At 42.9% G+C, this 16,513-nt stretch overlaps 1 protein-coding gene across 4 annotated transcripts in view; it reads right to left on the bottom strand.

The window, feature by feature from the left end:
• The window catches only part of AKT1 (AKT serine/threonine kinase 1), a 77,068-nt gene that overhangs the window by 17,141 nt on the left and 43,414 nt on the right, over positions 1 to 16,513 (bottom strand). For all 4 annotated transcript variants that reach the window (XM_061998650.1, XM_061998651.1, XM_061998652.1 and 1 more), the window contains exons 4-10: positions 12,809 to 12,920; positions 9,650 to 9,797; positions 7,783 to 7,914; positions 7,594 to 7,659; positions 5,895 to 5,963; positions 5,134 to 5,259; positions 3,801 to 3,929 (exon numbers count right to left, since the gene is read on the bottom strand). In XM_061998650.1, coding sequence (XP_061854634.1) covers positions 3,801 to 3,929; positions 5,134 to 5,259; positions 5,895 to 5,963; positions 7,594 to 7,659; positions 7,783 to 7,914; positions 9,650 to 9,797; positions 12,809 to 12,920 — 782 coding nt within the window. The remainder of the gene's footprint in view (positions 1 to 3,800; positions 3,930 to 5,133; positions 5,260 to 5,894; positions 5,964 to 7,593; positions 7,660 to 7,782; positions 7,915 to 9,649; positions 9,798 to 12,808; positions 12,921 to 16,513) is intronic.

Below are 16,513 nucleotides of genomic sequence, written 5' to 3'. Positions count from 1 at the left end.
CAGACACTCCACGTAACAACCACAACCGTTTGCACTCCGCCTCTCCTTATTCACTAATTATTCCCCTTAATTATCTGAACAAGGGAAAGGGCCTGCAGTAAAAACCTAAAGGCTGGCAGGTATTAGATTACCCCTGGTTGGTCTATTTACAGCATCCCAGCCGGATGATTCACAGCTAGCGACAGCTGGCTGTGCAGCTGCCCCGGACATCTATAGGGGCCGACACAGCTGCCGGGCGGGCGGGCGGCATTCCGGGAGCTGACCCAGCCTTCCCGGCACAGGCTGTGTGACAATGCAGCTACTGCTCTCCCAGTATCTAGGGGAGTCCCTCAGGGGTCAGTGCTGGGACTGGTACTGTTCAATATAGACATTAATGAACTTGATGAGGGAATCGAGGGCACTGTCAGCAAGTTTGCTGAGGATACTAAACTGGGGGGAGTGGCTGACGCCCTAGAAGGCTGTGCTGCTGTTCAACCAGACCTGCACAGGCTGGAGGGATGGGCTGGGAGAAATCTAATGGAATTCCACAAGGGCAAGTGTAGAGTCTCACATCTGGGAAAGAATCACCCCTTATACCAATACGGGTTGGGGAATGAACTCTTAGAGAGCAGTGTAGGGGAAAGGGACCTGGGGGTCCTGGTGGGCAGCAGGATGAGCCTGAGCCAACAATGTGCTCTCATGGCCAAGAAGGCCAATGGCATCCTGGAGTGGATTAGAAGGGGTATGGGCAGTAGGTCGAAAGAGGTTCTGCTCCCCTTCTAGTCTGCCCACGTGAGACCACATCTAGAATATTGTGTCTAGTTCTGGGCCCCTTGGTTCAAGGACAGGGAGCTGCTGGAGAGAGTTCAGCACAGGGCCACACAGATGATGGAGTGGAGCATCTCCCTGCTGATGAAAGGCTGAGGGAGCTGGGGCTCTTTAGCTTGGAGAAGAGGAGACAGGGGTGATCTCATTCATGTTTACAAATGCATAAGGGATGGGTGTCAGGAGGATGAAGCCAGGCTGTTCTCAGTGATGGCCAATGACAGGACAAGGGGCAACGGGGACAAGCTGGAACAGAAGAGGTTCCCAAGAAACACAAGGAAGAATTTCCTCCCTGTTGAGGTGAGGGAGCACTGGAAAGAGCTGCTCAGATGAGCTGTGGAGTCTCCTCTGGAGACATTCAAACCCACCTGGATGAGTTCCTGTGTGCCCTACTCTAGGTGGTCCTGCTCTTGCAGGAGGATTGCACTAGATGATCTCTAAAGGTCCCTTCCAACCCTTAAGATTCTGAGATTCTGTGACAACTCCTTCCTTCCCCCTCTGTTAATTCTAAACAGAATATAAAATGCTTGTTTCTTGCAAGTTCTTTATCACTGCAAGCACACACTCCCATCAGTGACTGCATGAAACACAGCAATGGTGTTAGCATCAAAAACAGAGCATGACAGAAAAGGTATCGCACTCATCCCTGAGCTGTTGCAACACACAGGGCAGCTGGGGAGCACCCAAGGAACAAGGTCATTTCGCTTAAATTTAAGGATCATCATTTCCTAAACAAGGAGCCCTGGATTGATGGAATTTGAAAGAGATGGCAGAACAGCTGTAAACATCACAGCCACCGCTTCATCTGACACATCAAAGCTGACATGGTTCAGTCACTGTCATCCATGCAGGAGATTCCAGTGGGAACCTAAAAACAACGATGCAACAACTGTACAAACAGGCGGCTCTGCCAGATTTGGGCAACACTCACAGAGCAGCAGCCTGAGCCCTCTGCTTTTAGGGATCTGTGACCTTATCGCTCTCACACCGTTTCTTTTACATCCTACCAAGCAGATGCCAAAAGCCTCCAGAATTTAACACTCCCATCTCACAGATGGGATTTGCAAGTAAAGGAGAGAGCTGGGTTAGTCAAAAGGATTTGTCCTTCAGGGTTTTGGATGAGCCAACTCATCATAAATATGAAAAAGATAAACAATAGTTAATATAACATAAAGAACAACGTAATGCCTGCCCAGGGAATCCCCACATTCCAAGCCAGGAAAAAACCCAAACCAAAACAATAAATATTTTTAGACTTCTCATAAAATCCTTGATGAGAAACTAAAGCTCAGCAATTGATTTTAAGAGGGAAGCTAAAATAAAAGCCATGTTTATGAATAATAAACACTCTGTCATGCTGCTAATTACTCCTTGCGTCAGTAAATCTCAAATCGTGGTGTGTGCACCCCAATTTAGATTCACTGAAGACTTCTGGTGATCCACAGAGAGCTGGCAGCTACCATGAGACTGGCTTCACCTCCCTGCTGTAAGCTACTTTGACAGGTGCCCACGTTCTTCATTATTAGGAAGAAACTGGAGGCCCTTGAAAGCAGCTGGGAGTTCAAACCAAAACAAACAAAACTCAAAAGCACGTTGCCACTGCACGCAAGAGGAGAGCGTGTAAGAGTAGAGCAGCAAAGACATCAGCCCTCTGCAGAAATATTCCTCCACCACTTTGGTTTTTGTACTTTTTTGTGCTTCAAGGTGTGCAATGTCCAAGTCTCCTATCTCAGAGAAAGGCTACATCCTGGTTGTGCCAACACCACATAATCTCCTAGCAGCACAAGACTTGCTTTTCCCTGTGCTCGGAGCTGGTTGGAAGTCTTAAGGCCACAAGTAGCAAAACACCCAGCGCAAGGCCCACAGCCCTTGTGCCAGGCACGCTGCCTCAGCACAGGCTCAGCACCCTGCTAGTGCAGCCAGGCTGCTTCCAGACACCTCACAGCGTGGGCAGAGCCAGCCTGCAACACACCACAGATACACACAGCCTCTATCACACAACTGCACTTTTGATCTGCCCGTAACTAACTCACAGCTATAACACCACCTGCGTTGCATAACCCTCAGAAGGAACATTTCCAGGATGAAAGTTGCAAGCACACATTTGCATTTTACACTTTAAAAAGACCAAAAAAAAAAAATCCCCCAAAACACACAGTTTGGGGACTGAGATACCCTGCTTGGATTTATTTCCTCTGAAAAAGAAAAGTTCAAGTTAACACTGAGAAACATCTCCCAGTCTCACAGTCACAAAACAGTTGGCACTTTTAACACATACCATGCTAAATACAGCAGGAGCAGCTTGGTTTGTCCTGTTTCTGAAAACATGACACTTTATACTGCTTTCAAAGAATGAAGGAACTGGACAATACTTTCACTTCTTAAGCAAAGTCCTGTTGATAGGTTTCAAACAGGCCAACGCACAGCAGAAACAGTCACCAAGCCATCACATACCCTCTCAAGTATTTTGGAAGGGTTTTTGTAAAATCAGATTTCTGACATATGACTCTATGATTCCAGTAGAACAGAAATATTCACAGAATCACAGAATGGTGGGGGTTGGAAGGGACCTTTCAAGATAATCCAGTCCAACCCCCCTGCAGAAGCGAGTCCCACCTAGATCATGTCACACAGGAATGAGTCCAGGTGGGTTTGGAAATATCCAGGGCAGGAGTCTCCACACCCTCCCTGGGCAGCCTGGGCCAGGGCTCCCTCACCTCACAGTCCAATAGTTTTTCCTTATGTTTAAATGAAACTTTAAGTTTCATTTAAGTTCCTAAAGTGCAAGGGAGACACCAGTCTGCTCAAAAATGATCACATATTGTTATGCTTAAGATATGTCCCAGAACATGATGAATAAAAGATTCTCAGTGTGTGTTGTTACAGAACAGCACCGACTGTATGAACACACTATGGTTCAGGAATGATTCTTTACCACCGCTATCACGGATGGCATTTAGGAAGGTAAGTTAGCACAAGAGCCAACATACACATACCTCTGGTGCAAGGTACTCTGGAGTGCCACAGAAAGTCTTCATTGTTGCTCCATCTTTGATGCCTTCTTTACATAGCCCAAAGTCTGTTATTTTGATGTGCCCATCTTTATCCAGCATAAGGTTTTCCAACTGAGAAGAACATGCAAATGAAAGACATTATCACATTTGACATACACTGCTCCTGAGAGAGCCAACAGAAGACATGAGCTTCTGCAGGTCAGTTTTCAATCTCATTCACACTGGGGTCAGAACCATAGCAGCTGCCAAAGCATGTCTGATGTAAATATACATTTATACAACTTGCCGTAGTTCTTTAGGGAGTGTTAAGGAACTAATTTGCAGTCTTTGGGTAACCAAACATATATACAGAAAGCAAGCAGAATGTAGGCATCACATTTACACCACCAGAACACCAGCTCTTTTAAAAGACACACAGCTTTATCCCTGCTTTTACTCTGTGATTTTATGAAATATTCTGTACCAGTAAAGGATGGCAAATGAAACAAAAACCAAATGCAAGGCTACGGAACCACTGCCAAAGAGACCCTTTACATGAGAATCATTTCAGACGTTTACTCAGCGTGTGGTATTCATCCCAGCCTGCATCACTAACTTTTGGGAAAGCCATCTATATTTCAGGACAGTTTGCACTGCTTATGAATGAAAGTGCTCTCTCAAATAATTCTGGTGATATGGGAGACAAAATCGCAGCAGGAATCCCAGAATGACTTGAAAACATCACACAGCATGCTTCATTTTAGATTGCTTCTAGATGAAGTACCACTATCTCCCTCATCTCAGGAACAAAAGAAAACACCCAAAAACCCTACTGTTGTGTTTTTCTCATGAATTTCCCAAGTTTGTTTGCAGGATTTTATTCCCTTCTGTGCTCAGCAAACAGATAAGCAACTTGAAGCTTGTTTATCCCATTTTCTAGTTGCAAGCAGGTATCATGAAGGAAGTGTCGTGCAGCACATTGCTTGGAAGCACAACATCCACACATTTGCATCTAGCTGTTACGTTCTGGGATGAAGAACCAGCAACGTTTCTCTTCAAACACAAGCAGGAAAATGAAAATGCATTTTGAGTAGCTCAGTGTCCCTTCATTTTCTCTGAAACACTGCCAGGGTCCTGATAAATGCATTGTACAACCTCTTGGACTAAAAAAAGCATGAAGACAACCTGGAAAGTCGAGTCCAACGGCTGCAAGAACTGTTACGTTACAGTTCAGCCAGCAAAGGCTTTCTTAAAAGTTCACGCTCATTTGCTTCTGTGACTTAACTAACAAAAAGCCCAAGCCCAAAAAGGCTATGAAATTGTTTTTCCTGTGTACCTTTAGATCTCTATAAACCACGTTCTTCTCTGAATGCAGGTAATCCAGTGCTGAAACGATCTCAGCTCCATAGAACCGAGCCCGGTCTTCAGAAAAGACACGCTCTCTGGACAGGTGGAAAAACAACTACAAGAACAAGGATTGGTTACCTTTAGATTGCACGTGCTTCTGAGTTACATCTCACACTTCACAGGCCACCCTGACAAAACCCCTTCCCATCCTCACCCAGTTGTGGCACCAGATGTGTTAAAAAGCATCGTAAATCCATCGATTAGACATTTCTGCACAGTGATAACCAGTGTGTGTGCTGCACGTTCTTGCATGTACAGAAAAAGCCTTATTTTTAATTGAACTACAATGACATATTAAAAGTACTGCTCAGAGACATGTTCATGCTCCAGCTTTTCCTCCTTGACTATCAGTTTGCTGTTTCTAGTTCTCCCTCTAAAGCAATCCATGCTCACAATATCAATGAACAAGTGTTAAAAGTTGACTGAAAAGCAACTAGAAAGCAACCCTGCCTTCTTGAACTACTCAATGTCACGTTACAATATGCTGCTGTCACATAAAATGCTCTCTAAAAAGGGAGTTAAGAAAATTAAGAGTCTTAATATTAGTTAAACCTGCAAACAGCTCTGTTTAACTGTGACAGCTTGAGTTAATTCTAATTGCAAACAAGGGTCTTCACTAAATAATGTCAAACAGAATTAGCAGTAGTACAGGGAAATCCTAAAGTACTAAACATGATGACACTTCCTTACCTCCCCTCCATTAGCATACTCCATAACAAAACACAGGCGGTCGTGTGTCTGAAAGGAATACTTTAAAGCCTGAAAGAGATTTAAACCAAAACTTAGCAGACAGCTGGCAGTTATAAAGGCATTTTTAACAGATCTTTAGAAACAGACGTGGTATTTTCTATTTCAGTAGATGTTTTGTCCTTGGATCTTTACCTACACTTTCCTGCTGCAGCTGAGGACTGATCCACCACCAACTTATTTCATGAACTACATTTAATAAAACATTAAACCAATCCTTTGCAGATGCTATCGGTGATGCCTATAATGCTGTGAAGCAAAGTCCTGGCCCATTAACACTGAAACAAAACGTACCAACAGTGGCTCTGAAGTCTCCTCCCTAGGCCACAGGCTCCCACACTTTCATCCCACAGACAGAAGGCCACAAGCATACACCAGAGCACAAGGTTTTACCACGCTGGCTGTAAGCCCTCTTGCATGAAACACGTATTTACACACACCAGTCCCTTGGTCTCTACCCTGGTGCCTGCAACTGCCACGCTGACAGCCTGCCAGAGGATTGAGCAATGCTGTCAATACCAATTTGTGAGCAACTCACAAAAACAGACTGGACAGAGGGCGTGATGGAGAGTCACAAGGTGCCTTTGTGTAGCTTTGTCGTGCATATTCCTCTGGCAAGAAGAACATCGACTTCTTTGCCAGTCTTAAGTTTTTTTGGTCATAACCCAGTCTCGTAGCTGCCTTCTCCAGACACCCCTTGTTTTGGACATTTGGGTTTATGAAAGCATTAAAAGGGAAACACTGCATATGATATCATCACCTTCATTACCAGGGGTGACATTTTTAAACCAGTCATATTTTTGTAGAGAAAGGGAGGATCATGTTTCAGACATGTCAACAAACATTTGCTGATTATACCAAATACAGCCAATATTTACTTAGAGGCCATGCTTAAAAGGTCTAAATTCCAGCTAAGTCCTTATGTACCTGGACAAAGGAAACAACTGGGATCCTACCCAGGTCTCTTAGAGAGTTTCAGCAGTCAGAAACAATTCAGGGCTGACTTGTAACAAATATCAGGAACAAAATTTTGGGGTGGAACTTTAGGTATCTGAACTCAGCCCAGAGAGACTGCTGGCACACTGGAGGTCTGCACTAAGAATATTGATTTCACAGCTAAACCAATCCAAAAGGAAGGCAGTGAAGAAGGCATGGTCCTGTTTTTCCCTATCCCATCTCATTTGCTGCCTCCACTCTCCTTTGGCTGGCATTACCAGTGCTCTGGTTTCATAGTGAGCTGGTTCTGGGAGTTTAAAAAAAACACAAAGAAAGGCATAATTAAAGAGATTTTTTCCCCCACTGTATCTTCCTGAACGTGTTTGTCACAAGAACAGGGTCACTCTGATCTCTGCTACAAAGAGAAGAGGACAAGGAAAAGCAGATAATTCTCTCAGAGATAGCAAGCCATTAAATGGGTGAGCCATAAAAGTCAAACCACACCCTGCAACACTGTCTTCAAGCAGTGCCGAGGACCTGCTCTGCAAGATCCAGAAGACTTAAAAAAGCATTTTAACTTGTGCTTCCTAAAAATGGAAAGGTACAAAAATACACAGCCACCCTGAAAACACAGATATCACCAAAACAAAGCAAGTCTTGGTTGTCATGATGTCAAGTTGCACTCAGCAGAGGGAGAAACGCTTACTGTTAGGAACGGATGCCGTGAGTTCTGCAGAACGCGGTTTTCTGTCAGCGTGTGGGCTACTTCATCCTGAAACACAAGCAGAAGGAAATCAGCAGAGTGAATCCCCAGATCAGAGCTCTGTTTCAAACACTCTTTACAAGGAGTCAAGAGAATCCTTGGTATGTCTTTGCCGAGGGCTCATCTCCTCACCTTTGCTACAATAACTTCCTTCTTCAGGATTTTCATAGCGTAATACCGTCCAGTTGCTTTTTCTTTGACTAAAATGACCTTTCCAAAAGTGCCTTTTCCCAGTAGTTTAAGGTATTCAAACTCATTCATGGTCTGTTAATGATACAGATAAACAAGAACTGAATAACACGAACTAACAACAGGTATATCACTCTCAGAACCTCTCATTGCCATGAGAACACGTTGATGTGTTGCCTATGTGGGGGTTTGAGTCCTTTTGCTCAGTACAAGGCAGAAGCAGGAATGATTCTTCCAAAGAAAAAAAAATGACTATCAGTGCACTCTCAAAGATAATCAATCAAACTATTTAGGGAAAGCCATAAGCTTTTAATTAACAGGACACTCTTTCCCGTGACTCGACACTCAACTGTGCAAATACCACTCAACACATTGTTATTAATCCATAGACATTTTGACCACTTTGTCAGTGCAGACATTCACTAAAAGGCACATGTTGCTCTGATTCCAGGGATTAAACCCATACCTTTCTTCTCATGTTCCCCACCTCTCTAGGGGACCAGCTTCCTTGTGCTTCATTGAAAAGGACCAAAACTCACAGACAAAACAACTGTCTCACAGATTAGCTGCTCTTATTTGTTTTACCACTAGGAAAAACGCAGGGGAAAATCAGAACCTGTTGCAGGCCAAAGATAGCTTCTGCACTGTCACATCAGTGGCCATTCCCAACATGGCAACAGTAAGGAGGAATTTTAAGATGCTCCCAACAGCAAACTGCCTTCATGTTTTTCCCTAGAGCTGGCTGGGCAGACTTTCTGTGAATTGTTCAACAGCGTTGATGCCAGGACCCCAACAGTATATTTTGGTTATCCTCACTAACATGCAGAGACAGTCGCTGCCTCAGAAGAACATGCTAATTTGAGGTGGTTTTTATGAGGAGCTCCTCAGCAAGAGCACTGTCTGTTCAGCCAAGGACACAGAAGCCTAATGGCAGCTACAATTCAGAGTGACATGTCAGTAGCCACCCACACCAGTCTAAAATCCCTGACATGACACAAGGCTGGCACACATACTTAGTGATGACACTGGTGGGTGTGTTGATGGCTATCTTTTTTTTCTTTCAAGATTTCATTACTTTTCCCAAAACTCAAACAAACTTATGAAAGTAAGTGCAGCTAACAATGGTGAGAGAAGGACACAACAAAGTGCTTTTGGCACCATCCCACAGACATAGCATTTGCATGGGAGAAGGTTCTGTCAATTCTTTCTTAAAAGGGAAATACAAAACCAAACAGGAGACCACCAGAGGGTAGAAAGAAGTAAAGAGAGGTTGAACATAGATACCCAGAAGGGCTTCACAGGGAATAGATCTCCTCTCATGGAAGTCCATTGCAGAGCTGGCCCCATGCATTCACACAATGCTATATCTGATGCAAAATCCCAAGCTCTAGGAACACCATGGACAGACACTGCAGCAGCTGTCTGGGAGTCAGCCTAAACTCTAAATCTGAAGCAATTAAATCCACTGGATCAATCCTAAATCCTGCAAATCCAGTGGAGTACCTTTGCACCAACCTGTACAAAGTTTCCACAATCACACAGTCCAGCAGGAACTAAGATTTCAGGTTCTGTATCACAGCAGAATAGACAAATCAAATCCAGACTCAGCTGGCCTTGAAAGCCATGCAGTAAGCATATCAGAATTCCAGTGGTCCCAGACAGACTTTGCCTGGTACCTGCTCAGCTCAGACAATTGTTTCTCCAGAAGCTGCATCTACAACCTTGTAACTTTTGTATCTTGATGGCTATTTCTCATCCACATTCTGGATGACTTTAAAAAAATATCGTTATTCCTGCTCTGCCCACTTACCACTTTGTGTTTTGGCTTTGTCATAGAAACTTCCATTTCTTCAGCACCTGAATTATCACTGGGAGAGCCAGATCTAAAATCCATCATCTCTTCCTCCTGTTTCTTGAGGCTGTCTGCTACTGTTTGGATGGCTTTTGTCCATTCTTCCCTGGCAAAATATAAGCAAAGACATTCATTACTTGTGACTTTAGATTACTCACTGTCTGCTACGGCAAGGGGTCAGCAAGGAATACACAGCAACTAATGCTCTCTGATCAACCAATGCAACCAATGCAACATACAATGAATTACATGCACAGTGCATTCTCAAGCACTGTAAAAAATGTATCTTTTTAAGAGTACTTTGAACATATATCTTTATTAAACATACTATAAACAAGTGACAGTTCTCCCATCTTGGATACAATGTAAGGCTTTTCAGACAGAATTTCTAGTAGCTCATCAGTCAGCAGCTCAGGATAGGACTGTGGTGATACAGAGATTTACATAACAAAACCAGACTTGCCAAAACCAAAGTGCAAAAGGCACCCAAGTAGCACAAAACAGTTCAACGCTGCTGCTCCATTCCAATAGTGCACTGAAAGACATCCAGCTAACTGCTGGGGGCACTATGCCACCTCTTCCCACACATCCCCCAAACTTTAATGGCAAGGGGTGTTCTAGGAGGAGTGGTAAAGCCAAGGATACTCAGGTTATTACTGTTGCAAAGATGATGACACAAGTACAGCGATTCCTGTGCAAATTTTAGCAGAATGTCAGCGAAAGCAGTGACATTTTATCTGAGGCACAGGTCTTGGTTACGATAGTTTCCACAGCTGTTTCAGCAATGGGTGCTCTAATCCTGACCCCTTCAACTCCCATGGAGATCTTTCCACTCCAGTGTCCTTTGGGAAATTTCACACCTTTGGAAACTACTGAAGTGAAAGTTCTTAGCCTCCCCTTCATTTCACTGCAAATCTGTTGAACATAAAGCACACAACTCGTAAGGGCTGAAGGGGTTTTGGGACAGGGGCTGAAGACATGTTCAGGGGACTGTGATTTACCATGTTTTCCTATCTTTTGGAAGCACAGAGAATGGGATGCAGTGGTTTGGTTGATATTTTCTAGGTGCTGGCTAAACTCTTCTCCCAAGAACAGCCCAGGTAAAATCTTTTGCTACTACAGAAGCAGTGAATGCTGAACAACTCTGCACAAGCTGCAGTGGAGCTGTGCCATCCTGATCCATGGCAAGTTTTCCACTGGCACTATTAAATTATTAAAACCAAACATTTTTTTTTTAAATCATATCTGAACCCATGAACTTCAGTTGGTGATGGATGGAAGCAGCACGTTATTCCCCACAGTCCATGAGAAAAAATACTCAACATAACATTCTACCAAAAACTGCACCAGTTACACCCAAAGTCTTTCCCACCCTGTGCTTTTTTCATTTTGGAGTTTGTCTGAATGTGTACTACCCATAGAATCATAGAATGGTTTCAGCTGGAAGAGACCTTTAAGCTCATGGAGTGCAGCCTTTGTCCCAGCCCTATCAACCACCAGCCCATTTCCCTCAGTGCAACATCCACCCGGCTCTGAAACCCCTCCAGGGACGGTGACTCCAGCACCTCCCTGGGCAGCCCCTTCCAATGCCTGACAGCCCTGTTAGCAAAGAAATTCCTCCTCACATCCAGCCTGAACCTCCCCTGGTGCAACTTGAGGCCGTTTCCTCTTGTTCTGGCAGCAAGGTGATGCTGAACATTCTGAATGTTCTCCCTATACTGCTAGCACAGGCTGCTTCATTCACCAACACACACATAGTCCTTTATTTACTGGTCATTTTTCATATTCAGAACAATTACAAAAAGAACCTTTTCTTCTGTATTTTTATCTCTCCATCTCTCTCAAAAAACAAATGTTGGTTTTAAAGGCATAGAGAAGGACAAAGGCCTATCTACCTTTACATCTCTTTTAAGATTTATTAGTGACTTGGTTGAGATCTTACTCCTACTGAAGCGAGTAACTTTGATTCCTAGAAGACCAGAATTTCACCCTAAGCTTTTATGTCTCAAGCATATACAGCAGAGGTGACTAACACTCCGAGCCCTGAAGTGTCATAAAGCTGACTTAATTGGCTAGGAGGGAACGAAACAAGACTGAAATAGGCCTTCCCCCAAGTGGAAACTGTTATTCATTCCCTTTAGGGTCACTGACCACAAAGCTACTAAAAGAAACAAGGACCTTTTTCTTTGCTTTTAGTTTGATTTCACCTTTCTTCTGATCATTGTAATAGAATGAAAAGCAACATAAAGGAACCTTTATTAAATCAGTGCATGCAAAGAAAAAAAAGCAAGGAATATTAGGTAGAATCTGCTGATCTTAAAAATAAACAAGTTCCAGTAACATATCTAGGGAGGACTAGGGGTTTAAAATACCCCTTCCCCTAGGGCAATGGTACTGGAATAATTTCAGTTCCTGAAGAGCAAGTAAATATTTAAATACTCTGTGGTTGTTGAATAGCTGTGCTGGAAAACTGTTCGCTCAGGAGGTAAGAGATCAATTCTCCAATGATGAGAGTACAGGATGCATGCTCTTAGCTTGGTTTCCTAACAGCTGAAACAGAAATCTGCACCTGCAGCAGATAACTATCATTTTTATTATCTCATTTGCATAAAACATTAGCAATCAGCAACGATACAACTAACCTTTTTCCTTTAAAAGCAAGGTGTCTAAAAAGACTTTAAAAGGTCAGTATTTTGATAAAACACAACTTTGCCTGAATCTCTCTTTCATTTGTTCTCATCCTTCCAGGAACTCCTAAGTCCAAACCCCTTCATTTCACACACCACAACATTTCCAGTGAGAAATGAACCTTAAGTTTCCAGAAATAACTACCTGTGTGCTGGTACACACCTGCATCCGTCCACTTTGGATCCTCAACCTAGTAACGCTTCATCTACCAATACTACTCAAAATCCACTCTCTGAAACCCCCTTTAAGGTATTTTTTTATACTGGAACATGCCCTAAAACTGAGACACTCAAGAATTCTTTGCTGCTTTTCAGTCTAGACGTACATCATCTGATAAATAAGAGCTTCAGCAAAGGACTCGCTGTTAATGCTGAACACTTGCATCTGCTTTTGCAAGTAGTTTATGTATTAAATATGAATGAAACATACCGCTCCTCTGGAGTCTCCACATGAAATGTTCTTTCAATTACTGTGGTCCACTGGAGGCATCTAATGATAAATGTGTTTGGTTTAGGTCGTTCTGTCTTCATCAGCTGGCACTCTACCACAATCAAGGAAAAAAGAGTCATGGTACATAAGCAGGTTTAAATAATCATTTGTCTTTATTCTTATCTAGCAAACTGTTGCGATTAATCAGCCACAGAAATCTCTGTAAGTACTTCTTTAGGAGACTTGAGACAATTTACTGTGTTGATGAAACCAATAAATATCTTGGGAGATAGTGATCTAACCAGCACCAAAATCAAACTCTGCTTAGAAAGTCTGCCCACAGAGGTAAGCAGAAATGTGATGTGATGACACAGAAGCTGCTCGGACACGGGTCCTACGCTCCAAAGGTCATGCAGAGAGGGGCACACAGACACAGTCAGCTGATAATGCAGCAATTACACCCACTCAAACTAACGCCAAGCCCTCGCATTCCCTCCCTCTGACTTTTCTGACATAAAACCCTGCCCTTATCTTTCAAGGAGTTGCTAGACAGTGTGTTTGGTCATTCTGCAGCAACTTGAAGATTAGACTCAGCATTTCCAGTCCTCAAACGCTAGAGGGAACATCAAACTGCAGAGGGGAACCCTTAGAAAAGACCCCATTCAGCATGCCTTCGGGACAGCTGCCCGTGCGGAGTTGGATGCTGCACTGACCACACAGCTAACAGCTTCCATCATTGCCAGGACTTAAGCACAACCTAAAAAGGCTACAGCACTATGGCTACATGTAAAACTCCTGCTTCCTTCAACAAAAACATTCTCTCTCGAGCCAAATGATAATTTGTACGTTTTTCTTTTCTAGGTTTAACAGGATGTCACGAGTGTTCATCCTTCAAATCTGGGCCCAATGCATCTGCTTAAGAGTACACTAGTTATGCTAAAAAAGGAGACCTGAGAAACAAAAGAAAACCAATGAAACAACAACAGAAGCCAAAACATCACACTTTGGAGATTTATATTACTAGAAAATCTAATGCTAATTAAACAGGTCCTGTTAAAGTAAAGTCAAAGTCAAATTAAGAACCTGGGTGGGGGGGAGATAAAAGAAAAAGGAGAGTAAGGGGTTTGTTTTCTTACATTCAATTTGTTTCCTTGCAGTTAATGAAACCACAAGCTTGCTCTTACTTGGTCTTCAGGTTCTAAATCAACTTCCAAGTAAATAAAAAGGCACTATGAAGACAGGAAGAAATTTCTGCATACTGCTAGAGCTACTACGAGCACCATCAGCCACGTGCAAGGCGAGGACAGAAGCCGAAAGAGAAGTGCACGTTACTAAGGATACATTGGTATTGTTAGGTTAATTTTATTGTTGTGAAAATTCAGAGTGCTCTGTTTTAAAATTCAAGCTCTTAATTAGCACCAAGATAAAATATTTACTGCCAGCATTTTTGGGCATCGTATTTTTGGCAATATATTTCACGCCTCATTTGCTACTGGAATTATAAGCTTTTCAATGAGTAACTGCATCTTTCATGACAAGGAAAATCTAATTTTTCTTTGATAGCATGCCGAGGTTATACTGCATCCTGCTAAAGCACTGCAGTTAGATAAGAGAAAGTTTATTAATGAGTCATGAAAAGGTTTTAGTGTGATAAACGGCACTCCTTCATTCACAGAGATTCCTGAGCTCCGGCACGGCGAGGCAGCCGTGATCACGCCTCCCAGCTGCCTCTGTCCTCTTACAGAATCACAGAATCTTAAAGGCTGGAAGGGACCTCGAAAGATCATCCAGTGCAATCCCTTTGCCAGAGCAAGACCACCTAGAGTAGGTCACACAGGAACTCATCCAGGTGGGTTTGAATGTCTCCAGAGAAGGAGACTCCACAGCCCATCTGGGCAGCCCCTTCCAGGGCTCCGTCATCCTCACAGTGAAGAAATTCCTCCTTGTGTTTCTTTGGAACCTCTTATGTTCCAGCTTATATCCATTGCCCCTTGTCTTATCATTAGACATCACTGAGAAGAGCCTGACTCCATTACACCTTAGTTCCTCTTCTTTTGGTGCTTGTTCTCTCCCATTTTCCGCTGCTTAATGTGATTAGACTAAGGCTGGGGTTGTCCTCTCTGAGCCCACACGGTGCAACCCTAACAGGTACCAAATTTGGCTGAAGACTCGAAGAAGAAAATGAGGTTGTTTCTAAGCTCACACTAATCCAGAGCTGCTCTCCTACATTTAGCCAAAGTGGAACATTATGAACAAGTAAACTGAGAGGTTTTGCTTATTTTTTTAAAACAGACTTTAGAGTCACATTTAGTGCCTCGGATTAAGTATTCTGAAGTAGCAACACAGATATTTAAACTAGCCATGAACTCTAAACTTTAACCATTTAATTTCAGCACAATAAACCACACAAGGCATTTTCTGTCATAGAAGGGGACCAATTAAACATCACTACTTTCCCCTAAATCAGCGCTGTCCATTGATATTTGTTAAGCTCGCTGATACCAGCAATCTTTATGGCACACACCAAGATGAATAATAGAGATTTGTCAGTTAATAACCACTATAATTCAAGTATGTCACATAGAAGTGTTTTGTTTAGTGAACAATATGCTGTCTAATTACCCTGCTCAATCATAACAGCACATACCAAGAAATACAGAAGGCTTTCTTTGTAAATTGCTTTACCAAAGAGCTGTACCACACAGGTTTCAGGAAGTTTGAAGCTACCACGTAGTTCTCCTCACAACAATCTCATGGATTTTACCAAGGAAACAATGAAGCAGTATGTTCTTTCTTATTTTTAAAACCAACTCTGTGCTCTTTACTGTAGTCAGCAAGCTAGAGAAGCACCAAACTTGCCTTCTGTATCCAGGTATGACAACACACACCACTACAGCAGAGAACAGATAAAGGTGCTGTATAACATCAGGTCTGATTTATGGCATGTTTGGAGGTTCTGCTCTAACAGCATTCACATTTCAAACAGGGGCTGAGGGTCGCTTACTCAACTTTGAAGACAGTTTTTCCTGTCAAACAGGCCAACCTAAGTATTCTCCATTTGCAACAAAGTAAGTATTATAAACAGCAGCCTCTTAAAAATGATTTAAATTGCTTGAAAGAACCTCTTGATTCTTTCCTGGCTTTTGGTCTTTCAAAGTAAGTAGGACAGAGAAATTGTTCCTAACAGGAATAGACACCAAGGCATTCAAATGTAAATTACCATTTTGTATTTGAAAGACACTTAGTATTATCCCAGTGACTTTCTAAAATGTCACAATATTTGCTTCCCCAGCACTTAAGCTAAAAGGCAGATTACTTGCAAGAAAGTGTCAAACTCTGCTCCCTATATAATGACATCACACTTAAAACAATACTGTCAAGGAAGAATCCTTCCCATTCCTGCTTTGGTTTCTTTAAGAAAGGGGATAAGGGGAGAGAAAAAGAAAAGTAAATGAGGCAAGAAGAATGATGAATCAATGAAACTTTGGAAAGGCAAACAGGAATATTATGTTGAAGTGCTCCTTTTCTGCTAGCACCACTGGATAGATCTGTCCCCAAACTGCCCAGCACGGCAAAAGTGAGGAGCTGGGAGCCCCAAGTCACAAACACGGACAAAGGTGGCCCCTAGTCACAGCAGACAAATAAAATCTGTCCACTTATCTGGCCATCCCGTGCCCTCTGATAAATGCTTGAGTGCAGACAGTC

This window comes from Colius striatus, chromosome 6 (genome assembly GCF_028858725.1).
Source record: "Colius striatus isolate bColStr4 chromosome 6, bColStr4.1.hap1, whole genome shotgun sequence".
NCBI classification, from domain to species: Eukaryota; Metazoa; Chordata; class Aves; order Coliiformes; family Coliidae; genus Colius; species Colius striatus.
The sequence above is the reverse complement of the archived record's forward strand: the minus strand, read 5'-3'. Positions and strand labels throughout refer to the sequence as shown.